The following is a 20,040-nucleotide window of genomic DNA, read 5'->3' on the forward strand; positions in this document are numbered from 1 at the left end:
CAATTCTTTGCATTGTTGACAAAATTGCATATGATTGTTTTAGAAAAACAATCCTTCGTGCAAAATAAGAAAAAGAAACAATTTACCAAAAATATAAATATAACAATGTTAACAACACAACAACAGTTGAGCAAAATAAGTAAACAAAAGCAACAATGTAATAATAAATATAAAAATTGCACAGAGAGGGAAATGTTTGCTTATTAATTTTCTATATCCTGTGTAGTTGTCTTCTCTTGTGAATATCGACGCATTAGAATAACAGCATCGGTTGTGTGATACTGCTGTGATGTTAGGATATCCACCTGTTACTACAGGTGAGGATGGAGAAGCTCCTGCTTCTGTGACGAGTAATTTGCTGGACGTATAGACGAAAAACTGTAACAAAAGTATCTCAGTACCCTTGGTATCGATACTATCAATATTTAGGTTGATATGTCCAGACCTACTAACGTATAAACAACGTTTATAGGGCTTCAGGGAATAAATAACCACCTTTTTCTCCTCAGAGAGAGTGTAAACTATGAGGAGTTGTGAGCGCCTGTGTGTATGTGTGAAGGTGTGTATGAGTGTGTGTGATTGTAGGGGGCTTGTATAAACAGTCCTGCTGTGGAACCGATGACACTGATTTACAACAGTAAATACACTTATGTGCACCTTGAAATATGTTGTAAATAGTTATTTACAGTTGTTCATTGTTTTCTTAATGTTATTACAAGTTCAATGTTTCTTTCTCTTTTATGAATGCTTTCTGTTTCTGTTACACTGAGACATAACTTAGTTACATCAGCCTGTAGCCGGGCTTGTCCTGACCTATGACCACAAGTTCCCGATCAAGATTAGTCCTTTGCTGTAATATAACCCCCCATAAAAGTGAGGTAATATTTGATAAAAAAAAATACGGCATCAAGTTCAGTGGAACGTTAATCTTCCTCCTTTCTATTGCTTCAGTTTTGGTTGCACCTTAATACTCAATTAAAATCCACACGATCGCATTCTTATATCTGCTTTTTATGCAGCAGTAGCAAACAGCAGCAGTTGTTCGGTGTGTGGCTGTGTAGTGTGCGTGAGTGAAAGTGTGTGTGCTTGTGAGCGCCCACAGTCTCTCTCTCTCTATATATGCAGGACTTCATATTACAATGCAAAATGAGGCCACAGTAAGTCCAAATGTAACAGAAACAAAAACAGCCTTGAATTTCAAACATCAAATCAGGTCTCACAATCTGTAGGTTCTTTAAATGTAATAACACCACCAATATTTTTCCTATGTTTCTTAGGCTTTAGGGTAACTGAAACTGTGTAGTACACACTAATACACACTAGATGGAGCAAAGAGCTCCAACAGTCTAATGAAGGTCTTTCTAGGTTTAAATAAGATGGACTTTGCTCAGTTGTCCTTTAACATTGATTATTTATCAATTTCAATACTTTGAGGAAGCAGGAACTGCTCAGACTAGGCCTGTTGTAAACCTAAACACCACTAAAACATTTCAATTAATTTTACCTTAAAATAGTTTAGAAATTAAAAAATCAAAAGGTTCTGTAGACAGACAATGATTTTATCTACTTTTATTTAACGTGCAGAAAAAAGGCTGTGAAACCCTTGAGCTCTTCCCATGAGACAACTGAAGAATATGCTCCCACCTCTAGAGTACAAGCTGATGGAGTGACAGCGGCCAATCACAGCGGAAAACTAGGAGAGCCAATCGGAGAGCGTTCACCTGATGTTAGAGGCGGGGCATCCCCGCCTTCCACCTCACCTGTATCGTTACCACCATTGCTTAGAAGTCCCGGAACAGATCCTCCAGAAGGAAGGGGAATTGAACTCTCAGGACAGTTTTAGGTAGGGGGATTTTGTCAGTTTTCTTCAAATTATAGTAACACACATAAAGTCACGACAGTAATTGTGGTACCATATGAAGGAAACGGATTGTTTAAATCTGAAGATTATTTTGTTGCACTTTGGCCTGTCGTTGTCGGTAAGTTGCACGTAGGAGACACCTGTATTAATTCTGACACACCATCGTATGTTTTAAGTGAACTTTAGCTTGACAATTCACCACCTTAACTAGAAACTAACTGTAAACATTACAGTCTACTTTTAGTATGTCGTGACAACGTTGTGTTGTCGAACAAAAGAGTACACCTTAAAGTTACTGTAATATAAACAACCACCGCTAAAACGAAACACACCTCCACTTTGTACAGTAGGAGGTATCAGCTCTCAAACAAACGTCGTTTTATTTGTTTATATTTAGAACAAAACTGCAACCAGTTTAAGAAGGAAAGTCGCTATGAGAAACAATGACAAGTCGCGACCGTTTAAACTCAAACCATATCTTATTTATCTGTCTTTTGTTTGTTTGATAGTTTTTTAATGAAGATGGCTGCCCCATTGCTGATAGTACTGTATGTGTACGTGATGGACATCCCATCTATCTATCTGCCTTTCAAAATGTTTTGTAAGCAAACCCAAGAAAACTGTTTACTGGTTAACTTAATTCATTTTTTGTGGTTTGTGGTACATGGGGAAGCCAGCTATTTCCTCTTACTTTAGGGTTACATTGTGATTTATTTTGCATTTAGCATAGAGCAGATATGACCATGAACTAGAAGGTAGTGAGGAGTACTGTAGGGACCGAAGGAGCAGGCTTTTTATTCTTCTGCAATGACAAACTGCACATGACTTTTAATTAGAATGAACTCTTAACTCGATTTGAAGCAGCGTACAGTTTGCTTAGATTAGAGGTAAAATACAAAGAAAAGAAAAATCATAGAATAAAGAAATGAGCAAAACCTGAAGCCTGACATTGAGCAGGCGATTGAGAGAATAACATAAATTAGCCAAGGTGTCTTCAAAAAGCCGAAGGTTTAATATAAGACATAAAACATGTTAAGGTTTGCTTAATACTTGTTTGTTATGTAATTCCTTCTTTGTTCCTCTATAGTTTTGATGTTTTCTATATTAATCTATGATCTAGAAAATAATAAAAAATACAGAAAAACTACTGAATAAAATGTTGTGTCCAACGTTTTAGTGAAATCTATGAATTGAAACTCAAATGTATAGTGAAATTTACACTGTTATTGATATATGCAACTGTAACTACAGCCAGTGTTCTTGCTGGAAAATGCAGTTTTTGTAAACATTTATTTTTTCTTACAGATGCTGTTCTCATTTTCAAACTCACCTCATCCCAAATCTCATTGATGTGTCTTTGGCTCCAGAAAAATGTTCCTGTTATACGTCAAGACTTCAAGAAGAACATCTTTGAGAACTTCAGCTTTTCTGGTAAAATTCTTTACAGCAGAAAATCACAGGATAATAAATGATAAAGCTCCTCCTCTAATCCTCCTAATCCTGGGAGATTCTTTCTGTTAGTGGGATAGAAGAAGTGGGGTTGTTCTTCAAGTCCTGTTTACATCTCACATACATCCAACAACTCAAAGTGAACTGGATGTTCTCTGGTTACCCTCTGATCAGATAGAACAGAGTTCAACCAGTCTATACATTCAGTAACACTGTGTGTTGTTATATAGAAAACTCACACTACAAATTAGCAACAATTTTAACGTTGTGTTAAGAAAAGACTGTCCTCTCATAAAGAATTCCATTAGTATTTGCTTGTACAAGCCTCCTATTATGATCCAGACATCTTGTATTATAAAGAAACATGGGAGATGACTGTTTTTATTTCGTTGTTTCTTTTAATTTCTCTTCACAGATAATTGTGATTAAAGTCTTGTGCTGTCAAACCTTCACATGTCGTCCTGAAGAGTATCAGATAGAGAATGAATGCTGCCCAATGTGTCCACCTGGTAAGATCCAACTGGAGGCTAAAAGTTTCCTCATTGTTTCCTGATGTTTAATGTGTGATCACAAGTGAAAACTGCTACTGAACAACTACAGTCGATATTTATTTAAAACTCACTTTCATCTGATGGTAGTAATAATAATACCAGTTTAAGAAGCAACAGTGTATGAATCTTTACTTAGCAACATGCTCCTTACTATGATGATTGTGTTTTAACAAGATTTCTTGAACTATAATTTCTGGTTTTCTTTTCAACAGGAAACAGAATGGAAACAGATTGTACAGAGTTCAGTGATACATCATGTCTGCCCTACATGAGTGGAACTTATATGGATAAAGCTACTAAACGTACACTTTGTTTCCCATGCACCAACTGTGATGCAGGTACATTTATGTTACATTATTTATTTATCAGTACAAATGTTTTTAATATTTTTCAACAACAACATCAACTGGTGAGTTTTAATTCAAATCAGATGTTTCCTATGAATTCATGAACTGAAGAGACTATTGTGTCACATTTTGTAAAGTTGTTCTAACCACTGAAGGTATCTTTAAATCAGAAACAGATTAAACAGAATAGGAGTTTTGTTTCTGCATGTTTTGTAACTTCCATATGTGTTGATAGGTTCTGGTCTGAAGGTAAAGAGGTCATGTACAACAACATCAGATACAGTTTGTGAACCACTTGAAGGATTCTTCTGTATTGACTTAATAAAGGACCACTGTGCAGCAGCACAGAAACACAAGGACTGTGATCCAGGACAATACATCAAGGAAAAAGGTTGGTTTTCTGGTTTAAACCTGTACAAAGTTTAAGGAAACTGATATTTCTGCCAGTTTACTCATTAAAGCTCCACAAAGAGCACCAAAGTGTTCTAAAGCTCTTTGTAGTTTCAATCAGCTGGACTTTGCTCAGTTTTCCTTCAACATTGAATATTTATCAGTTACACTTTGATACTTTGAGGAAGCAGAAGCAGACTAGATCAGTTGGCCAGTTGTAAGTCTGCACCATTCTTGTACACGGTGATTTCTGACCAGTAGATGGAAGCAAAGAGCAATAAAAGTCTAACAGAGTCTGTTTATCCACATTTACTGATGTCGTGCAGAGTGATGGACTGACTTAGACACGATGAAAGGAAACTAATCTTACACTCTTCAACAGTTTTAACAAACCATCAACATGATGTTGCTCAGTTGTCCTTTAATATTTATTATGATACTTTGAGGAAGCAGAAACTGCTCAGACTAGAACAGTTAAACATTTTAATAAATCTTAAGTAAAGTAAAGCCTAATGGTGTCACCTGAATATTTCCTGTATTTGATTGTCTATATATGATGTATATCACCTTACAATATACCAACATTTTAATGAATTAAAATTGATTAAAACATTAATTTGCAAAGAAATGTTTATCATTATAATGAAGGTTAAACATGACATGTTATACAAAACCAATCTAGGTCATGTTTCTATGTTTCTTCATAGATTAATAAACCTCATTCCAACACATTATTTCCTCATGAATTCATCTGTTCATACTTTAGACTGAACTAGTTTCATCTTCCATATAATGTTGTGTGTGCAGGTACATCCTCCTCAGACACTGTGTGCTCTGACTGCAGAGATGGAACATTTTCAGATGGAACATTAACATCTTGTCTCCAACACACACAGTAAGTAAATCCTCACATCACACATGGAGACATGTTTGATGTCTTATTACATCAGTAATATTCTCTATAAAATGTCTCTTTATTGTTCCAGATGTGAATCAAAGAACCTTCAGCTGAAAACAGCAGGAACTAAGTCAACTGATTCTGTTTGTGGGGGTAAAACTTCAAAAGTTGGAGTTAATGTGGGCAAACAAACTTCAAATCGTGCAAAAATGCAAAACATAAAAGTTTCAAATCTTAAAATTACTGTGGGCACAAAAAATGTACGTGTTGGAGGTATTGCGGGGGAAATTTCTTCAAGTGCTGAAGCTACTGTGGACAAAAAAACTTCATATATTGGAGGTGTTGTGGGGAGAATGATTTCAGATCATGTAGAAATGGAAGGCATCGAAATGTCAGATGTTGAAATTACTGTGGGCACAGACAAAAACAATCATGCAGACAACTCCAGAAAGGTATGTTTATTTCTCACTGTTACAGATCACAGCACTTGGTTTATTTAAGAAATTAAATTATGTGTTATTTTTTTTCTTCAATTCTTCTAAAAAGACACCTCTACCTACACGACAATAAGTGGAAGAATCGATGTCATTGTCACAGCAGGAGGAGGTAAGACAACTGTGTGCTCTTTAATTAAATATTTATTCACTGAGGATCTTCTGGTTGTGTGATGTCTCTACAAATGTTTGTGTTTAAATCAGTGTGTTTCTCTCCTCAGGGCTAACCTGTGTAACCAGTCTAAACTCTCAGATGAAATCTGTTTTCTGTGGACTACATTTGCTCCAGAATCCAGTTATTATTCATTTGGATGCTGTCTTCACAGAGAACAGAAAAGACAAATCAATAAGAACAATTTCTGGCTCAGAACAGCCTGCTGACAGTGACATATACTGTAGACGTTTTGGAAGTTTTGCTGTGTTATGTATGAATGGTGACTGATGCCATATTAATAGATGAACTGTACTGATGCCTTTGCACACCACATATGCTTGTTTTAATTGCTGCTCTCTTGATTGACTTAATAGACAGTGCGTGGCTGTCCTGGTTCTACCCGTATCCCTTAGCAAAGTTAAGCTTTAACATGAGTTTTATCACTAAATTATTAATAGTTTTAAAAATAATAATAATAATACATGAAATATATATTTGCACATATTTAAAACTATAAAATGTAAATGTAAACATCTAATCTTGTGCAAGTGTTAACATCTTCTGTCTGAAGTGTGTATAAAAAAGTGTATAAATATGGGTTAATAGGAATCAGGAAGAGAAGAACAGATGTTATAGCTAGCAACGTTTTTAATCACATTAATGAATATAAAGTAAAACTCTAGAAGTCAAGCAAAGTGAATTAAAGCACTGTCTCTAAAACTCCAACTCCAATCACATCACTGTATCCTCCAGTACTGGGCTTTTAACTGGTCTCAAGATTAGAACAAAAACCCACGGTGAGCTCTCATTTTATTAAGGCCCAGGCCTGTTTGTGTTGCATTTCTTTATGTATGAAAAGTGCTATATAAATAAAGTTTGATTTGATTTGATATTGTTCAAAAATACTGTATCATGACATCATTTTCTCCAAAGATCCGTACACAGGGTGTGCAGGTGCAGCGGTTTTTATCCCAGATAAATAAATATACATGAAGACAAAGGTTTCTGATCATTTGTCTTTTTATTCCACACAGAACTGATAATATTAGGATTGGAGTGGATGGTGGGAGTGAGATAACAAACACCAGTTTCTTGGAGCTTGCCAGCAGAACAGATCTGATGAATTAAGTATTTCACACGTTATATAGCATGGGAGGAAAGAGACCATCTACTAGCTTCCTCTGGGTCCCTCCTTATGTCGGCGTAGAGGGGAATGAGCAGGTAGACATCTTGGCTCAACAAGCAGTGAGAACTTCAAGTTCCAAAAAGTAAAAATGAGGCTAAACCACATTCAGTCCAGCAAGAGCACCGAGACAATAAACAGCCCAGACACTCTCTCCTCAGACTCTGAGGACAAAACTCAGAGACTGAAGAGGAGTTTTCATCTCCATGTCGGCCGTCTGCTCAACTCTGAGCCTCAACTGGACTTTTAAGCTTCTCCTGTAAAGTCAGCGGACCAAACAAAACAGGACGCGAGGAATAAGTTTTCACAAGGAAGATTGAACATCTCTATTGGTTGTTTGATTCGTTAGTTACTGTCCTGTAATAATCTGTTCAGTCGTGACTAGCTAATTAGAGCTAACTCGTGTTTAGAAGTTTAATCTATGAAACTTTATAAATCATGTATTCATAACACAGATGTAGGTTACAGCTGACATCATGAAATAAGCATGAGTGTGACTGGTATGACACTGACACTGAAAGGGAGTTTCTCCTCCAGGCTGCTCTGGAGGTTTCAGGACGGTTTTTGTGAAGTGTCTTGAGAGAACTTATATTGTTATTGATGCTATGCAAATAAAATTGAAATTAACTGAACTGACTGGAGTATTTTATACAGGATGGCACAGACAGAACGACTGTATCCATCTCTAACTAGTGAAACATTTGTCATGTCACCTACTCTACCTACTTTCATATACAATAACATCATGTTTTTGTTGGTTCAGAGTAAATATGCTATGCTATATGATACAGGTGCAGCCAGGATCTGAATTCACTCAGAGCCTCAGGTGGGTTCTTTCTTTTCTAATTACAATGAATTCTACAAATATATTTAATATTATTTTATGTGCTGCATGTTTTGTATGTGTTTTCCCTACAAAGGTAATGGAAGAATAATCCATCTGCACCAGTTGAACGATGGTTAAGTATCAGTCAGACCACGTGGTGGTACAGGACAACACTGTGTCCCTGTCTGCAGTGGACATGTCCTCTGTCCTCTGACAACATTTCAGCTCTGAGGCACCGAGGATGTTTTCTTGCTCAGGGAACACGATGAGGAGACACCGTTCCATTGATAACCATCATTCAAAGTTGTTGTCATTGGTTATGTCCACGTTCCTTAAAGGCTTCACCACATCACCAGACCCACGTCTCTGACATTACAGAGTGGCAGAACAAGAAATATGTTATTTAAAACTGTGGTTCAATGGGCTGAAACCCTTTCACCAAGGAATAGATAAGACAGGTTAGATCAGATGATTAGGTTAGACTGAGTAGTTAAGATAAAACAAGAAAGACAGGCTGTAGATAGAATATAGATATCACATATTAATATATATATATATATTTCTTCAGTTTGTTACAGATATCATTGCAAGTCTATATGTGCATTATATATTATTGTATGTATTGTAGGCCCTATATTGGTATGAATAACTATAACTATGAATAACTATAACACTATGTTATAGTAATAACAGCATCTGTGTTTATATGGTTTATATGAAATAAAGTTTATACAATTATATTCAGAGAAATAATCAGAAATAATTTCATCTATTTTTAATTTAGTAAAAGAACAGAACAGCACTGTTTCTTTGTGTGTGTGTGTGTGTGTGTGTGTGTGTGTGTGTGTGTGTGTGTGTTTGTGTGTGTGTGTGTGTGTTTGTGTGTGTGTTATGTGATACACGACAAACATCATGTACCTGAACACGGATTCAACATATTCTATTGCTGTTATACCTACTGTCTGTGTGCAAAGCAGGAAAGTACTAGTTCTTAACATTCATATATTTAGGTATTTATTTATTAATGATTAATTAATTAATTTAATTATTTATGTCAGGTATTTATTTATTTTTCATTTTGTCAGAATTTGTGCTCTATACACAGTGTTTCCCATGCACCAACTGTGATACAGGTATATTTCTGTTAATACTTTAACCATAGCAGTGCTCTTTGACCTGTGATTGAAGGTAAGAATATAAACTTTATGGGCTGAGTCAAGAAGTCCCATAACCGCAGTCCTTATGCATTTTTCTGGTTGTGTTCGTTGGTTTAGCGACGATTACTTGGTTTCTTCTTCTTTTTTTTTGTTGGAATGTGGTTCCTACATCGTCAGTAAGTTGTCGTCAGTGGATACTTGAACTTGTTGTAACTCATCATCGAGGATTCAACTTTTTTATGTGATCTGTGTCACCTGTGACACCTTTGCTCTAAACACTGTAACTCTGTTTTACAGCATTATGGCCTGTATCAACGTTCACACTGCCACACCTTTGTGTTGAACTTAGGACTGCAACACAAGTAAAGGACGGACCTGCCTGATGTTACACCAAGGTGCGAAAATACAAACTAAAACAGAAAGAAGTTGAGCGCACAGACAAACATCATTTAATATAATCGATTTGTAACAAAACCACGATAACTTTCAAAAGTAACATAAGTAACATCGTTAAAAAGGTTCCTGTTCCTGTTGAGTCAACAGTAGTCCTGGGCGTTAATAATCTACCAGACATGGGACCAAGTCACATATGTCTAAAGTCTCAAGTAAGTCCCAAGTCATTTTTTCTTGGGCAAGCCAAGTCAAGTCACCTTATTTAACCTGCACAATCTGATCTTAATAAAATGAAAAGACAAGATATTAGTAACTTTAACTTAACTTCACTGGCCAATTTATCCAACTTGATTTGCATTGTGATTACTGATACCTTTTCACCTTTTCATACTCTGCATATCTGTGACACAGAAGCAAAAACAAGAATGGGATCTAAGTATTATATGGACAGATAGACATGCAACATACAACATAATGTATGGGTAAAAAAATAGCTTGCTCCATATTAAATCATATTTACTTAATTAATTCAGTTTTCTAATCATATTTATTGCTTTAAAGCTTTTTACCTCATTTGCTCAGCTGTTAACCCAAATCAACTTCATATGCTGTTTTTAACTAAAAGTTACTTCATTTTAAAATCCTATTCATTTCATGTACTGTTTTAACATATATTTATTCTATTTTAAATTATATATACTTAAGTTGCTCTATTTATCTCATAATCTGTTTTTAAGCAATATTAGCTGTGTTTTTAGCTTGTAACTACTCCATTTTTAAACCAGTTATTTATTTAGTCCATCTCAAACAGTATTCAGTCAACTTTAAAATCTTATTTACTTAGGTTACTCAGTTTTAACCAAATTTTGGCTAGAAAGCCTGTGAGTCTCACAGTCAATGCAGAGTTTGCCTGATATTATAAGTACAATCAGACTGGAGTAGCCAGTATTTCTCGATCAAATCTGGGCAGTTGTCTGCCTCCAGTTTCAAGAGTTAAGCGCCATGAGGATGACTGACGTTTGCAGTGAGATCAGCCTGCTGCAGCCTGAGTCTGAGGAGCTGAACGTGGCTACTGTACAACATGGCTGTACAACAATCGTTTATTGTTCTACAAACATGTATCATTAATTAATAATGAATTAATTAAAAACGTAATGATTCTGAGTTGGCTGGCATGTCATTTAGCCCATTTACCTCGCTGCTGCTAGTTTTTAAAACATGATGAACGGGTCGCACCGTCATTACCACCGTATCATGTCAAGCTAACGTTAGCTACTACTGACTAACATGATAATATTTGCTAGTTTACAAGTACTTGCTGTGCAGAATGACTCTTCAGGTGACGGACAAAGTTTGACGTTGTGTTGTGTAAAATTATTCCGAAATAGGAGACCCTTGTAAAACTTAGTCTTTGAAAGATGTTCAATTCAGCTTGAAGATAACTTCTCTTTGGAGTCTCAAAAAATCATCAGGAGTCAAAGTCCAGAGCATCAGAGTGATCTTTATTGCCGGCAAAAAATTAGAGCAGCATCACAGGACAAAAAATGGTCACCACGACCCCGCTCTGAGGTGCGAAGGCTACTGTCCTCATCTTTTTTTTTTGGGAAGTCACATGTCACACCCTTGTCCATCCCCTACATGGGGCACACCCTCACCAGCCCCTTATTTTAACCAATCATTCCCTTAGAAATTGTTGATGAGCCACATGGCCAGGGATGCCAGATGAGCCACATGGCTCTGGAGCATCGTGAGCTACTCCAAATACCTTTTCTATTTTTTTTCCTCAGGTTCAAACACCTGCATTTACGTCAGTAGCTTTGGAAATTCCCTAGGTTCCCAGTTTCACAAAGTTACACCCGTTCATTTCACACCTTCATCTTCCAGTCCACTCTGTAGCTCAATTTAATAATCAAGTTTATTGCAAACAAGCTAAAGTGCGATAAGCACGACTATCTTCTACATACACACCTGCTCTTGTGAGGAATACAGTAGATATACTTTTGGTTCCAGTGCTCCCCCTCTGTGTTCAGTAGCATATGGTGAAGGCCCATCATATCAAACATCATGTTGTAATCAAACTTATAACACTATGGTCATGCTCGTCATTGTAAATCTATCATATTATTATAATCAAACATGATCAAACTAAAGGTATTATTATTCGATATATCAGGATAATCAATACAACCTTATAATCAAACATGACGTCAAAGTCATTCAGCGTGCATCTTATTCATTTATCTTCTTTTTAGCACATCACAGGCTTTAAGATTATTCTACAGTTGTCGTCTGACTGTCTGATATTTTTGTGCCACATGTCTTGCACTCCACTGTCTGTTGTTTCGCTTCATGGTAGTAATAAAGAAAACCATATTGGACGACCTTTGGTACCTCTCCGGCAGACACGGTGATACTGATCTGATATCAGAGGGTGCATGACCCCGCCACTCTCAGCTCATACCGGGTAATGTTTAATATTAATTTTATATTTGTATTAAAACTGAAAGCACAAAATCAACAACAGTCAAGTCATTCAAGTCATTGTGTCTCAAGTCAAGTCAAGTCCAGAGTCTTTAACTTCCAAGTCCAAGTCGAGTCTCAAGTCTTTCATTTTTTGTCAATTCAAGTCAAAAGTCATCAAAACAGCAACTCGAGTCCAAGTCACAATGACTCGAGTCCCCATCTCTGCAATCTACCAAAGTATCGATACCAAGGCCATTATCGGTGTCTGATCGATACTAGCGTTGTGAGATCGATACTTTTGTTACAGCTTCTCATTTATACGTCCAGAAAATGACTCGTCACAGAGTTCAGTCTGTGCGAAGCAGGAGCTTCTCCATCCATAAATGTAGTAAAAGGTGGATATGGACAGAGTCTGATATTATATTATATTTATTATTACATTGTTGCTTTTGTTTACTTGTTTTGCTCAAATGTGTTACAGACTTTATTTTCCATTGTTGTTGTGTTGTTGACATTGTCATATTTATATTTTTGTTACATTGTTCCTTTTTCTTGCACTAATGATTTTTTTTTCTAAAACAACTGTGTAGTAAAAGTGGACTTATTAAAGTTGTATTCTGTTAAATACATTTGTACTGTAATTAGTTTATTTGCCCAAATGTTTGTCCTGAACTTTATCATAATTATAATGAAGCAACTAAAGGTAAAATTACGGAGTTCTTCAATAATGATGATATTTAGTTGGTATCTGATCGATACCAAAATTGCCAGTATCCCCCAGCCTTAGTGAACAGGAGGCTTTTTTATTTCTTTTTATCTGCAATGATAAACTTTAGTTAGAATTAACTCTTAATTCTATTTGAGGCAGCATACAACAGGCTTTAGAGAAGTGGTACAATACAAAAAATGTAAAAAAAACAAAAACAAATAAGGAATTAAGAAATAAGCAAAGATAAATAATAAATACAATATCAAATGTGAACATCCAAAACCCATTCAGTTAATATCTTCAGTGTGTCTTGGCCTGTTTTTTATTTATTTTTCTTTCTTATTTTTTCTGAATCTCCATTTATTCCATTCTAGCCATTTATTTCATCGCTGGTCCGATGGTATCTCTCATCCGACTGTGAAGCATTTGTCTGCATGTGGTAAAGGTCTAATATGTCACTGAAGGAGCAGGTGTGTCAAAATAAATAAATTAATTAATTAAATTAAAAATTAAATAAAATGTTTAACTAGTGTTCTTGCTTCAAAATAGTTTAGAAATTAAAAAATCAAAAGGTTCTGTAGACAGACAATGATTTTATCTACTTTTATTTAACGTGCAGAAAAAAGGCTGTGAAACCCTTGAGCTCTTCCCATGAGACAACTGAAGAATATGCTCCCACCTCTAGAGTACAAACTGATGGAGTGACAGCGGCCAATCACAGCGGAAAACTAGGAGAGCCAATCGGAGAGCGTTCACCTGATGTTAAGGGCGGGGCATCCCCGCCTTCCACCTCACCTGTATCGTTACCACCATTGCTTAGAAATCCCGGAACTGATCCTCCAGAAGGAAGGGGAATTGAACTCTCAGGACAGTTTTAGGTAGGGTGACTTTGTCAGTTTTCTTCAAATTATAATAACACACATAAACTCAAGACAGTAATTGTGGTACCATATGAAGGAAACGGACTTTTAAATCTGAAGATTATTTTGTTGCATTTTGACCTGTCGTTGTCGGTAAGTTGCACGTAGGAGACACCTGTATTAAATCTGACACACCATCGTATGTTTTAAGTGAACTTTAGCTTGACAATTCACCACCTTAACTAGAAACTAACTGTAAACATTACAGTCTACTTTTAGTATGTCGTGACAACGTTGTGTTGTCGAACAAAAGAGTACACCTTAAAGTTACTGTAATATAAACAACCACCGCTAAAACGAAACACACCTCCACTTTGTACAGTAGGAGGTATCAGCTCTCAAACAAACGTCGTTTTATTTGTTTATATTTAGAACAAAACTGCAACCAGTTTAAGAAGGAAAGTCGCTATGAGAAACAATGACAAATCGCGACCGTTTAAACTCAAACCAAGAAAACTGTTTACTGGTTAACTTAATTCATTTTTTGTGGTTTGTGGTGCATGGGGAAGCCAGCTATTTCCTCTTACTTTAGGATTACATTTTGATTTATTTTGCATTTAGCATAAAGCAGATATGACCATGAACTAGAAGGTAGTGAGGAGTACTGTAGGGACCGAAGGAGCAGGCTTTTTATTCTTCTGCAATGACAAACTGCACATGACTTTTAATTAGAATGAACTCTTAACTCGATTTGAAGCTGCGTACAGTTTGCTTAGATTAGAGGTAAAATACAAAGAAAAGAAAAATCATAGAATAAAGAAATGAGCAAAAACCTGAAGCCTGACATTGAGCAGGCGATTGAGAGAATAACATAAATTAGCCAAGGTGTCTTCAAAAAAGCCGAAGGTTTAATATAAGACATAAAACATGTTAAGGTTTGCTTAATACTTGTTTGTTATGTAATTCCTTCTTTGTTCCTCTATGGTTTTGATGTTTTCTATATTAATCTATGATCTAGAAAATAATAAAAATACAGAAAAACTACTGAATAAAATGTTGTGTCCAACATTTTAGTGAAATCTATGAATTGAAACTCAAATGTATAGTGAAATTTACACTGTTATTGATATATGCAACTGTAACTACAGCCAGTGTTCTTGCTGGAAAATGCAGTTTTTGTAAACATTTATTTTTTCTTACAGATGCTGTTCTCATTTTCAAAATCACCTCATCCCAAATCTCATTGATGTGTCTTTGGCTCCAGAAAAATGTTCCTGTTATATGACAAGACTCAAAGAACATCTTTGAGAACTTCAGCTTTTCTGGTAAAATTCTTTACAGCAGAAAATCACAGGATAATAAATGATAAAGCTCCTCCTCTAATCCTCCTAATCCTGGGAGATTCTTTCTATTAGTGGGATAGAAGAAGTGGGGTTGTTCTTCAAGTCCTGTTTACATCTCACATACATCCAACAACTCAAAGTGAACTGGATGTTCTCTGGTTACCCTCTGATCAGATAGAGCAGAGTTCAACCAGTCTGTACATTCAGTAACACTGTGTGTTGTTATATAGAAAACTCACACTACAAATTAGCAACAATTTTACATTGTGTTAAGGAAAGACTGTCCTCTCATAAAGAATTCCATTAGTATTTGCTTGTACAAGCCTCCTATTATGATCCAGACATGTTGTATTATAAAGAAACATGGAAGATGACTGTTTTTATTTCGTTGTTTCTTTTAATTTCTCTTCACAGATAATTGTGATTAAAGTCTTGTGCTGTCAAACCTTCACATGTCGTCCTGAAGAGTATCAGATAGACAATGAATGCTGCCCAATGTGTCCACCTGGTAAGATCCAACTGGAGACTAAAAGTTTCCTCATTGTTTCCTGATGTTTAATGTATGATCACAAGTGAAAACTGCTACTGAACAACTAAAATCGATATTTATTTAAAACTCACCTTCATCTGATGGTAGTAATAATAATACCTGTTTAAGAAGAAACAGTGTATGAATCTTTACTTAGCAACATGCTCCTTACTATGATGATGGTATTTTAACAAGATTTCTTGAACTATAATCTCTGGTTTTCTTTTCAACAGGAAACAGAATGGAAACAGATTGTACAGAGTTCAGTGATACATCATGTCTGCCCTACATGAGTGGAACTTATATGGATAAAGCTACTAAACGTACACTTTGTTTCCCATGCACCAACTGTGATGCAGGTACATTTATGTTATTTATTTATCAGTACAAATGTTTTTAATATTTTTCAACAACAACATCAACTGGTGAATTTTAAATCAAATCAGATGTTTCCTATGAATTCATGAACTGAAGAGACTATTGTGTCACATTTTGTAAAGTTGTTCTAACCACTGAAGGTATCTTTAAATCAGAAACATATTAAACAGAATAGGAGTTTTGTTTCTGCATGTTTTGTAACTTCCATATGTGTTGATAGGTTCTGGTCTGAAGGTAAAGAGGTCATGTACAACAACATCAGACACAGTTTGTGAACCACTTGAAGGATTCTTCTGTACTGACTTAATAAAGGACCAATGTGTAGCAGCACAGAAACACAAGGACTGTGATCCAGGACAATACATCAAGAAAAAAGGTTGGTTTTCTAGTTTAAATGAGCACAAAGTTTAAGGAAACTGATCTTTCTGACAGTTTACTCATTAAAGCTCCACAAAGAGCACCAAAGTGTTCTAAAGCTCTTTGTAGTTTCAATCAGCTGGACTTTGCTCAGTTTTCCTTCAACATTGAATATTTATCAATCACACTTTGATACTTTGAGGAAGCAGAAGCAGACTAGATCAGTTGGCCAGTTGTAAGCCTGCACCATTCTTGGACATGGTGATTTCTGACCAGTAGATGGAAGCAAAGAGCAATAAAAGTCTAACAGAGTCTGTTTATCCACATTTACTGATGTCGTGCAGAGTGATGGACTGACTTAGACACGATGAAAGGAAACTAATCTTACACTCTTCAACAGTTTTAACAAACCATCAACATGATGTTGCTCAGTTGTCCTTTAATATTTATTATGATACTTTGAAGAAGCAGAAACTGCTCAGACTAGAACAGTTAAACATTTTAATAAATCTTAAGTAAAGTAAAGCCTAATGGTGTCACCTGAATATTTCCTGTATTTGATTGTCTATATATGATGTATATCATCTTACAATATACCAACATTTTAATGTTGGTATATTTGCAAATTTAATTTGCAAAGAAATGTTTATCATTTTAATGAAGGTTAAATATGACATGTTATACAAAACCAATCTAGGCCATGTTTCTATGTTTCTTCATAGATTAATAAACCTCATTCCAACACATTATTTCCTCATGAATTCATCTCTTCATACTTTAGACTGAACTAGTTTCATCTTCCATATAATGTTGTGTGTGCAGGTACATCCTCCTCAGACACTGTGTGCTCTGACTGCAGTGATGGAACATTTTCAGATGGAACATTAACATCTTGTCAACAACACACACAGTAAGTAAATCCTCACATCACACATGGAGACATGTTTGATGTCTTATTACATCAGTAATATTCTCTATTAAATGTCTCTTTATTGTTCCAGATGTGAATCAATGAACCTTCAGCTGATAACAGCAGGAACTAAGTCAGCTGATTCTGTTTGTGGGGAACAAACTTCAAATGTTGGAATTCTTGTAGGCGGACAAACAGGTGTTGGAGCTTTTGTAGGCATAAAAATTTCAAATGTTAAAGTTACTGTGGGCAAACAAACTTCAAATGTTGGAGTTGTTGTGGTCAAAAAAACTTCAAATGGTGTAGTAATGGAAGACGTAGAAATTTCAGACGTTAAAGTTACTGTGGGCAAAAAAAATTCAAATGTTGGAGTTATTGCGGGCGAACAAACTTCAAATGTTGGAGTTATTGCGGGCGAACAAACTTCAAATGTTGGAGTTATTGCGGGTGAACAAACTTCAAATCATGTAAAAATGGAAGGCATAAAAATTTCAAATGTTAAAGTTACTGTGAGCGAACAAACTTCAAATGATGGAGTTATTGCGGGCAAACAAACTTCAAATGTTGGAGTTATTGCGGGCAAACAAACTTCAAATCATGTAGTAATGGATGACATAGAAATTTCAGATGTTGGAGTTACTGTGGGCACAGACAAAAACAATCATGCAGACAACTCCAGAGAGGTATGTTTATTTCTCACTGTTACAGATCACAGCACTTGGTTTATTTAAGAAATTAAATTATGTGTTATTTTTTTTCTTCAATTCTTCTAAAAAGACACCTCTACGTACACAACAATCAGTGGAAGAATTGATGTCATTGTCAGAGCAGGAGGAGGTAAGACAACTGTGTGCTCTTTAATTAAATATTTATTCACTGAGGATCTTCTGGTTGTGTGATGTCTCTACAAATGTTTGTGTTTAAAGTCAGTGTGTTTCTCTCCTCAGGGCTAACCTGTGTAACCAGTCTAAACTCTCAGATGAAATCTGTTTTCTGTGGACTACATTTGCTCCAGAATCCAGTTATTATTCGTTTGGATGCTGTCTTCACAGAGAACAGAAAAGACAAATCAATAAGAACAATTTCTGGCTCAGAACAGCCTGCTGACAGTGACATATACTGTAGACGTTTTAGAAGTTTTGCATGTGTTATGTATGAATGGTGACTGATGCCATATTAATAGATGAACTGTACTGATGCCTTTGCACACCACATATGCTTGTTTTAATTGCTGCTCTCTTGATTGACTTAATAGACAGTGCATGGCTGTCCTGATTCTACCCGTATCCCTTAGCAAAGTTAAGCTTTAACATGAGTTTTATCACTAAATTATTAATAGTTTTAAAAATAATAATAATAATACATGAAATATATATTTGCACATATTTAAAACTATAAAATGTAAATGTAAACATCTAATCTTGTGCAAGTGTTAACATCTTCTGTCTGTCCAGAGAGCTCAGAGTACATGGGCTGAAAAGTGTATGAATATGGGTTAATAGGAATCAGGAAGAGAAGAACAGATGTTATAGCTAGCAACGTTTTTAATCACATTAATGAATATAAAGCAAAACTCTAGAAGTCAAGCAAAGTGAATTAAAGCACTGTCTCTAAAACTCCAACTCCAATCACATCACTGTATCCTCCAGTACTGGGCTTTTAACTGGTCTCAAGGTTAGAACAAAAACCCACGGTGAGCTCTCATTTTATTAAGGCCCAGGCCTGTTTGTGTTGCATTTCTTTATGTATGAAAAGTGCTATATAAATAAAGTTTGATTTGATTTGATATTGTTCAAAAATACTGTATCATGACATCATTTTCTCCAAAGATCCGTACACAGGGTGTGCAGGTGCAGCGTTTTTTATCCCAGATAAATAAATATACATGAAGACAAAGGTTTCTGATCATTTGTCTTTTTATTCCACACAGAACTGATAATATTAGGATTGGATTGGATGGTGGGAGTGAGATAACAAACACCAGTTTCTTGGAGCTTGCCAGCAGAACGGATCTGATGAATTAAGTATTTCACACGTTATATAGCATGGGAGGAAAGAGACCATCTACTAGCTTCCTCTGGGTCCCTCCTTATGTCGGCGTAGAGGGGAATGAGCAGGTAGACATCTTGGCTCAACAAGCAGTGAGAACTTCAAGTTCCAAAAAGTAAAAATGAGGCTAATTCAGTCCAGCAAGAGCACCGAGACAATAAACAGCCCAGACACTCTCTCCTCAGACTCCGAGGACAAAACTCAGAAACTGAGGAGGAGTTTTCATGTCCATGTCGGCCGTCTGCTCAACTCTGAGCCTCAACTGGACTTTTAAGCTTCTCCTGTAAAGTCAGCGGACCAAACAAAACAGGACACGAGGAATAAGTTTTCACAAGGAAGATTGAACATCTCTGTTGGTTGTTGATTCAGTAGTTACTGTCCTGTAATAATCTGTTCAGTCGTGGCTAGCTAATTAGAGCTAACTCGTGTTTAGAAGTTTAATCTATGAAACTTTATAAATCATGTATTCATAACACAGATGTAGGTTACAGCTGACATCATGAAATAAGCATGAGTGTGACTGGTTTGACACTGACACTGAAAGGGAGTTTCTCCTCCAGGCTGCTCTGGAGGTTTCAGGACGGTTTTTGTGAAGTGTCTTGAGAGAACTTATATTGTTATTGATGCTATGCAAATAAAATTGAAATTAACTGAACTGACTGGAGTATTTTATACAGGATGGCACAGACAGAACGACTGTATCCATCTCTAACTAGTGAAACATTTGTCATGTCACCTA

General features: G+C 35.9%; 1 protein-coding gene across 1 annotated transcript; it reads left to right on the forward strand.

The window, feature by feature from the left end:
• Positions 1 to 1,795: 1,795 nt before the first annotated feature.
• LOC124996464 (tumor necrosis factor receptor superfamily member 5-like) lies at positions 1,796 to 19,038 on the forward strand. The gene is made up of 9 exons (XM_047569503.1): positions 1,796 to 1,843; positions 3,229 to 3,292; positions 3,726 to 3,819; positions 4,074 to 4,199; positions 4,444 to 4,599; positions 17,165 to 17,252; positions 17,344 to 17,935; positions 18,030 to 18,089; positions 18,200 to 19,038. The coding sequence occupies exons 2-9, from the start codon at positions 3,233 to 3,235 to the stop codon at positions 18,203 to 18,205; spliced, it is 1,182 nt and encodes a 393-aa protein (XP_047425459.1). The 5' UTR covers positions 1,796 to 1,843; positions 3,229 to 3,232; the 3' UTR covers positions 18,206 to 19,038.
• The last annotated feature ends 1,002 nt before the right edge of the window (positions 19,039 to 20,040 follow it).

This window comes from Mugil cephalus, chromosome 1 (assembly GCF_022458985.1).
Source record: "Mugil cephalus isolate CIBA_MC_2020 chromosome 1, CIBA_Mcephalus_1.1, whole genome shotgun sequence".
NCBI lineage: Eukaryota > Metazoa > Chordata > Actinopteri > Mugiliformes > Mugilidae > Mugil > Mugil cephalus.

What these genes read in the sequence shown, in the direction of transcription:
- LOC124996464 (XM_047569503.1), top strand. Translation starts at nt 3,233, where the DNA reads ATGTTCCTGTTATACGTCAAGACTTCAAGAAGAACATCTTTGAGAACT. An exon ending in ATGCACCAACTGTGATGCAG is followed by an intron (nt 4,200 to 4,443) that starts GTACATTTATGT and finishes ATGTGTTGATAG; the next exon opens with GTTCTGGTCTGAAGGTAAAG. An exon ending in TCTTGTCAACAACACACACA is followed by an intron (nt 17,253 to 17,343) that starts GTAAGTAAATCC and finishes TTATTGTTCCAG; the next exon opens with ATGTGAATCAATGAACCTTC.